The sequence below is a fragment of the Salmo salar genome, chromosome ssa18 (assembly GCF_905237065.1).
Source record: "Salmo salar chromosome ssa18, Ssal_v3.1, whole genome shotgun sequence".
Lineage (NCBI taxonomy): Eukaryota > Metazoa > Chordata > Actinopteri > Salmoniformes > Salmonidae > Salmo > Salmo salar.
The window spans coordinates 27,183,362-27,191,831 of NC_059459.1; the positions used below are offsets into that span (position 1 = coordinate 27,183,362).

Here is an 8,470-nt window from a genome sequence, read left to right on the forward strand (position 1 = left end):
GACTGCATTCACTATGAAAACTGAAGTCATGGTAAAATAAAACACATTACACAAGTACATGACTCAAAGTCCTCATCCCATTTTATAAAGTTAAAGACGGTCAATGTGTTGGAAGCCCTTGGCCCATTTTATAAAGTTAAAGACGTCAATGTGTTGGCAGCCCTTGGCCCATTTATAGAATAAAGGTTCAATGGTTGCTCGACCTTGCAGTATTCAGTAGGGGGAGCTCTAGTTTTTCCCCTGCCCTAGTTTCTCTCTCTCCCTGTTGTCTTGGATTTAGTGTTGCAGTGTAGAAAATCGGGCCACTGTCTGCCATATTAGCTGGCTGCTGGATACAACGGTAAGGAACACACTCCCCGGTAAATGCCTTACAGTAAGGGAAGAGCCCAAAGCTAAACGAACCCAGTTGATATGTGAAGTGTTGTTTGAAAAGTTTTTTTATGGCATGGTTATTCATACTGAGAGAATGGCGATATGATGAAATCAACAACTTCCTTTCTGTGCGCTGTACATGATCCTGTAAATAATAATTTTTATTTAATGCTTTTTAAAAACGTTTTTAAAGCTTTAACAATGTTTTAGCACGTAACCAATTGCTTTATAAAGAGACGCATACAAATCATCTCACCACTTGCGCTAGGCTAAGGATTAGAATGAACTGTTTGATATTGAATTCAGATAATGAACTTAGGCTACTCTATAAAGAGGACAGTTGTTTACATGGCATGTACAGAGGCATAACTAACCAAAGGTTAACCTAAGGTTAATGAATAATTCCAGACTAGACTGAAACTGAAAGTGTGTCTCAAATGTATACTTTATAAACTGTAATAAACACTGTATGTTAAACACTCAACTGTGTTTAAGCTTTCTTCTCTCTATGTCTTCCACAGGCTTTCTTCTCACCTGCACTCACAGCAACAACACACTCGCCTGCCCACCCCCAGATATCCTGACGTTCATCATGGGGCAGCTGTTGGCCTCAGAACAGGAGCAGTCGGAGGCTCAGGTTGCTGTTGGCTCTCTGCTCTACTCCGCCATGTTGGAAGCCGGTGCTCTGCCTGATGTTGCCGTCGACCACTATCTGCTAGCTAATCCAGAGAGCCTGGACTCCAGGGCCCACCTACAGGACCACCTCCGCCAGCTGCAGGGGCACGTGGGTAACCGGGCGCCCACCTACCTGAAGGAGCTGATCAGCCGCCTGGTCGCTTTCTCTGACGAGCCCAAGGTGGCAGGCCTGGTGGGCTTGGTGGTCTCCATGGTGATGGAGACGGCATACGCCTCGTCCAGGGGGTCAGTGAGGTCGAGGGGTTGCCAAGTGGAAGAACGGCGAGCGGAGCTCCAGGACGTTATGGAGGAGTACCTCAAGCGCTGCCGGATGCACTTGAAGGATGAGCAGAAGCTGAGAGAAGACACCCAGCGTCTGGAGGGCCAGCTGAGCTACTTGCTGACGCAGCTGAAGAACACCATGCTCAGGGAAGGCCCCAGCTCCAAGGCCCTGAAGCACTGGGCCAGCGGCGCCGCCTTTCACACGCAGATGCTGCTGCACCTGACCAGGCTAGAGCAGAGAGGAGACCCGCTGGTCATCCAGGCTGCAATGGAGCAGTACCAAGAGGACTTCAGAGAGATTCTACCTGCGTACAAATGCTACAAAGCCAGTACGGTGACTGTGATAAAGTGTAGGGGAGGGCTGCAGACCGGGGAGGATCCTCTGACTGAGGGGAGTGTGACTGGGTTCACTGTGGTGGATAAAGAGTTAGGGAAGAGTGTGAGTGTACCCCTACCTGAGGACGCTCCCCCTGGCATTGTCCTGATCACTTCAAATATGTGTGCTAAGGCCTATTTAGAGCGACTGTTCTCTTCACAAGGCCCCATAGCAGAGCTGGAGAGGTACTTTCTCAACAGCAGAGAGAGTCTACGCATGAAGTTGATGGTACAAGAACCAACGGAACCCAACGAGAGGCTGAGCATAGTGGAAACAGATCCCCTAGACAGAAGATAGCACATGTTGATGTTGACTTTCATACAGGCATAGGCAAGATGCACAATCCACGGAACTGAACGAACACTCTTGAGTAAAATGTGCATTTATTGTATTGTATGTATGATCAAATGTTGAATAATAATCTGGTTTAGTCAATGCTAGTGTTCTCCTATGAAGTTCTGAGAAAATATATTATAAAAGCACATGAATAATTCCTTCCCACGCAAATCAATTGTTATAACGTGAGAAACTAATTGTACAGACACAAATGGCAAAAGTAGCACAGTTCACAGTACTTAATTGTCTATGGTATTGAAAAGGATGCTTGAGTTCAGTTTGCAGGTTTGAATTGATTTCTTCGTCCTTTGTGGAAGTGATTCTTTCTTACTTTGTCCTCACTTTCAGTTCAATAACCTTTTCTACAGCTTTGTAGAGTGCTCAGAAGCAAAAGCTGATTCTTTGAAAATAAACTCTTAATGGTTTGGCTGCTGCCATGGCTGAATGTAATGTAGGAATGTGTCAAACTTTATCAAGGCCTGTCAAATTGAATGCCATTTGAGTCACACTTCATTGCTACAATTACAAGTCAAAGTGAGCGACGGAGCTGCTCTCCTAATGCTACGTGATTAGAGTGATTAGTACTCTGCACTTCTACACTTTCCAAAGCTCTCTCTCTTTTATTCTCAATCTCCATCCCTTTCTCCATCTGTTTCTCCTTTCTCTCCTCCCTGCCTCTCTCTGTCACGTAGCATTAGCTATCCTCGCCATGTGAGGTGGGCCTGTGAGCCAACACTGCCAGAGGAACAGAGTTGGGCTCTGTGATGTCACTCTGCGCTGACCTGCCACCTCCCTGATTTAACACCCGACTCTGACATCTCAGCCACTCTTACTGTAACTCAAGCCTCCGTTTCAGAGTTAGTTACTTAGAGGGGGGAGGGAAGCTACAGGACTTTTAAACTTAGCACCCAGCAGAGATACCCGGTTGTGTCACATGTAATGTATAATGTATAATGTTTCTGAATGGCCAAAGGGTGTGTTTTTGTCATTATAGATAGAGTCACGCTCCGCTGCAGTAGCTCTGTCTTCTCTTAGTGTTTGCAGAGAGGGGTGTGTGTAGTGTTATCCATCTATCCTCGGGGTATTCACGCACACACACACACACACACACCTGCTGGATGCTTATCCCTTAGCTTAGCATTCTGACCCCCCCATGGTAATGATGGTGGACTAGAAGATGGCAGTGGGCCTTCTGCCGCACCCTGCTGGTCTCCCTAGGCAGACTGGTTGCCTCCTACATTAACAATGTTCCGACATACACATGTGCACAGATACAAGAATCGGTTGGTTTAGGTGGAAATGGATGTGCAGGAAATGCGTCCAGAGCCGTTTCCGTTTGTGCCCTGGTATAAACACTGTTGTACAGACACCCTCTCTGGACAGAGTGACTAATTCCAGGCACAGCCACACAACCTTTGGCATACAACCATGACTTATTCAACATTTTGTTGTGTTACAGCCTGAATTCAAAATGGATTAAATATTCTCACCCATCTACACACAATACCCCAAAGTGAAAACATGTTTTTAGAAATTGTTGCAAATCTATTGAAAATGAAGTACAGAAATATCTCATTTACATAAGTATCCACACCTGAGTCAATACTTTGTAGAAGCACCTTTGGCAGCGATTACATTTGTAACTATTTCAGTGTAACTCTCTAAGAGCTTTCCACACCTGGATTGCACAATATTTGCCCATTATTCTTTTCAAAATTCTTCAAGTGATGTAAAATTGGTTGTTGATCAGGTCTTGCCATAGATTTTCAAGTAGATTTAAGTCAAAACTGTACCTCGGCCACTCAGGAGGATTCACTGTCTTCTTGGTAAGCAACTCCAGTGTAGATTTGGCCTTGTGTTTTAGGTTATTGTCCTGCTGAAAGATGAATTCATCTCCCAGTGTCTTGTGGAAAGCAGTCTGAACTAGGTTTTCCTCTAGGATTTTGCCTGTGCTTAGCTCCATTCCGTTTATTTTTTTGTCCAGAAAAACTCCCCACTCCTTAACGATTACAAGCATACCCATAACATGATACAGCCACCACTATTCTTGAAAACATGGAAAGTGATACCCACTAATGTATTGTATTGTATTTTCCCCAGACATTACACTTTGTATTCAGAATAAAAATGTGAATTGCTTTGCCACATTTTTTTGAGTATTACTTTAGTGCCTGGTTGCAAGCAGGATGCATGTTTTGGAATATTTGTATTCTGTACAGGCTTCCTTCTTTTCACTCTGTCAATTAGGTTAATATTGTGGAGTAACTACAATGTTGTTGATCCATCCTTAGGTTTCTCCTATCACAGCCATTAAACTCTGTAACTGTATGAAAGTCACCATTGGGCTCATGGTGAAATCCCTGAGCGGTTTCCTTCCTCTCCGGCAATTGAGTTAGGAAGGACACCTGTATCTTTGTATTTATTGGGTGTATTGATACAGCATCCAAAGTGTAATAAATAACATCATCATCATGCTCAAGGGGATATTTTTTTACCCATCTACCAATAGGTGCCCTTCTTTGCGAAGCATTGGAAAACCTCCCTGGTCTTGTGGTTGAATATATGTTTGAAATGCACTGCTTGAATGAGGGACCTTACAGATCATTGCATGTGTGGGATACAGAGATGAGGTATTCATAAAAAAATCATGTTAAACACTATTATTCCACACAGAGTGAGTCCATGCAACTTATTATGTGACTTTTTAAGCAAATGTTTACTCCTGAACTTATTTAGGCTTGTCATAACAAAGGGGTTGAATACTTATTGACTCAAGCTTTTCCATTTTAAAATAATTTGTAAAAAAAAAAAAGAATCTAAAGCATAATTCCACTTTGACATTATGAGATATTGTGCGTAGGCCAGTGACAAAAACAATCAGGCTGTGACACAACAAAATGTGGAAAAATTCAAGGGGTGAGAATACTTTCTGAAGGCTCTGTAGATGTTTTAGAAAGGTTGTAAGTGGCTTTCCCATAGGTTCACAAGATCACATCCCTCACTCTAGCACCCCAGACAGATAGCTTCTCAAACAGATGCATTTAAAAACAGTTTATGAACATGCATTGTTGAGTTGTCACGTCCTGACCAGCAGAGGGCGTATTGCTTAGTCTAGGTCAGGATGTGGCAGGGGGTTTGTGTTTGTTAAATGTTGGGTTGATGATTGGGACTTCCAATTGAAGGCAGGTGTGTATAGTTGCCTTTGATTGGAAGTCCTATATAGGTGTGTGTGTTTGTCTTTGGGGTTGTGGGGAATTGTTCTGTGTTGAGCCTATGCTTTGCCAGACTGTTGGTTGTTCGTTCATTCTCGTGGTTTGTTATTTTGGCATTCATTTTGAAAATAAATAAACATCAAGATGAGCCTGCCCATACCTGCTGCGTTTTGGTCCTCTTCTCTCCAGTACGACATTTTCAAGGATGAGTACGACTTATTTTATGACATGAGTACACCTTCCTTCCTGACTTGGGCACATAGATCTCTGTCCTAGATGTGCTGTTTTAATCATTTTAGTGCAGGCTATGGCTGTTATTTTCAGGGCTGACAATGCAGCCTGTCGGAGGACTGTTTGATGTTTGATCTTTTGTCTCTGGAATGAAAGTGATATTAAATTATTATTTTTTCCCTGCTGGGGGGATAGTTCATGTTGCAGATTAAACAATAAAAGGATGAGATATCTTCAAAGATCAGTGTGATGCATGATATTTATTCATCTAGACTGAGAATGGAGTGCAGTGCATTCGGAAATTATTCAGACCCCTTGACTTTTTTCACATTTTGTTATGTTACAGCCTTATTCTAAAATGGATAAAATAATGTTTTCCACTCATCAATCTACACACAATATCCCATAATAGCAAAGCAAAAACAGACATTTTGGAAATATCACATTTACATAAGTGTTCAGACTCTTTACTCAGAACTTTGTTGAAGCAACTTTGGCAGTGATTACAGCCTCGAGTCTTGAGTTTGACGCTACAAGCTTGGCACACCTGTATTTGGGGAGTTTCTCCCATTCTTCTCTGCAGATCCTCTCAAGCTCTGTCATGTTGAATGGGGAGCATCACTGCACAGCTATTTTCAGGTCTCTAGAGATGTTCGATTGGGTCCAGGCTTTAGCTGCGCCACTCATGGACATTCAGACACTTGTCCTGAAGACACTCCTACGTTGTCTTGGCTGTATGCTTAGGGTTGTTGTCCTGTTGGAAGGGGAACCTTCGCCCCAGTCTGAGGTCCTGAGTGCTCTGGAGCAGGTTTTCATCAAGGATCTCTCTGTACTTTGCTCCATTCATCTTTCCCTCGATCTTGACTTGTCAACTGTGGGACCTTATATAGACAGCTGTGTGCCTTTCCAAATCATGTCCAATAAATGGAATTTACCACAGGTGGACTCCAATCAAGTTGTAGAAACATCTCAAGGATGATCAATGGAAACAGGATGCTGAGCTCAATTTCGAGTCTCATAGCAAAGGATCTGAATAAATATGTAAGTAAGTTATCGTATTCCTGGGGAAGGGAGAGAGAATCCCATTGGGACCAGGAGAAGGAGGGGCGCGTAGTGGAGACCCCGGTTGTGCTGGTGGAGGCACTGGGAGAACTCCCTGTCTCTCCTAGTGGTCCATTGTCTGGACAACGCGGTCCATGGCGGTGCCAAGATGGTGGAGCATTGATGCGTGCTCCCGGACGCGCTCCTCCACCCCTATACCCGGGGTACCTGCTACTGCTGACTCCATAAGTTTGGTCCGGATTTCTGTAGGGGGTGCGTACTGGCGGCAGAGAAGTCAGGCGCAGGAGAGCAAAAACTGATTTACAACGGCGCAGTTTAGTAAATAAAACCACCGTTACACAACAATAAATCAATGGGTAAACAAAATCCGTTACACACCAGCATAACGTGCACAAGCACTACAATAAACAATTCTGGACAAGGACATGGGGGAACAGAGGGTTAAATACACAACATATAATGATGGAATTGAAACCAGGTGTGTGGGAAGACAAGACAAAACAAATGGAAAATGAAAGGTGGCTCAGCGATGGCTAGAAGGCCGGTGACGTCGACCGCCGAACGCCGCCCGAATAAGGAGAGGGACCGACTTCGGCGGAAGTCGTGACACAGTAGTGCTCTTCATTCCATACATTTTCATTAACAAGGTCATTATTCATCAAGAAGGGAGCTTGTAAGCATGAAATCAGGCAGGTCAGAGCACCACATCTGTATCACACTATCTTAATCAGGATAAATGGGATGAATTTATATCTAATCTCCCATAACAGATTTGCCAATCTGTGAAGATGTGTCATGTGCTGCAAATCTAATGAGATCAGTGCGGATAATCAATTAACCGATCATATAATCCATGAAGATGGCATATGATCCATTAAGATAAGAGATTTGCAAGTATTACAATCATTTTTTTAAATAGTGGAGCAGAGGGTCAGGTAGTGACAGATAACGACTAGAAATAAATGGAAAGGCAAGCAGAAATAACCTCCTCCCAAAATGATACATGTTTATGAAGATGTTATTAAAAAGTAATTTGAAATCATTAAAAAAATTCTACAGATGTTCAGTCTTTTTATCTCTTTCGCCCTCTAAGTACTCATGGCCAGTCAGCTCTGTAGAGGCTAAAGTAATGACTTTGTAATGTTTACTAATGCAGTGTCTGGGTTAGTCCTTGGTCTTGAAGCTTCTCCGGAGCAGTGCTCTTCTTTTATTAACACCATCCATCTCTTTGTCTCTTCGTTAACCTCATGCCTTCCTCTTTTCTCTGTGGTGTTGTTGTGGTTAATGACCAAGGCCTCTCCCACACACACACACACACACACACACACACACACACACACACACACACACACACACACACACACACACACACACACACACACACACACACACACACGCACACACACGCACACACACGCGCGCACACACACACAGCGGGTCACACTAACTTTGCAAGTCTTACCAGCGCCCTAACATGAGGGCCATGATGCTCTGTTGCTGTGGTAACATGTCTGTGATCCAGAGAGGATGAAAATAACAAAGGTTAAGACAAAGTAACAATTCCATGCGAAACGCTAGAAAATTAACAAATTCATTGGACCAGCGCCGTTGCGGTTTAGTATTGAATACGTGACCAGCGGTGGGGAAATCAAGTAATAAAGTGGCTGTATTATTCCAACTTCAGTGTGGAAATATATATATATATATGTAAAACACAGATATATCACATTTTTGACTGCACTGGGCCTTTAATGAGATCGACAGCACGCTATTATTTTTCCACAATGCAAACCACAAATACTTGAATGTTGAGAGCACTCATCAAACATATACTCAAACATTGAGAGCCTTTGTCATACAAAAACAACCTTCACTCTGCATTTCTAATCATGTCTACCCAGAATTGGCGGTTGGTGTCATTTAA

General features: G+C 43.3%; 1 protein-coding gene across 1 annotated transcript; it reads left to right on the top strand.

Moving 5' to 3' along the window:
- Positions 1-322: 322 nt before the first annotated feature.
- Positions 323-4,186, top strand: LOC106577159 (uncharacterized). Its single transcript, XM_014154969.2, has 2 exons — positions 323-359; positions 894-4,186. Exon 2 carries the CDS (start codon positions 965-967, stop codon positions 2,000-2,002), a length of 1,038 nt encoding a protein of 345 aa, XP_014010444.2. The 5' UTR covers positions 323-359; positions 894-964; the 3' UTR covers positions 2,003-4,186.
- Positions 4,187-8,470: the final 4,284 nt, after the last annotated feature.

Coding starts and splice junctions, on each gene's coding strand:
- LOC106577159 (XM_014154969.2), top strand. CDS start 965: ATGGGGCAGCTGTTGGCCTCAGAACAGGAGCAGTCGGAGGCTCAGGTT.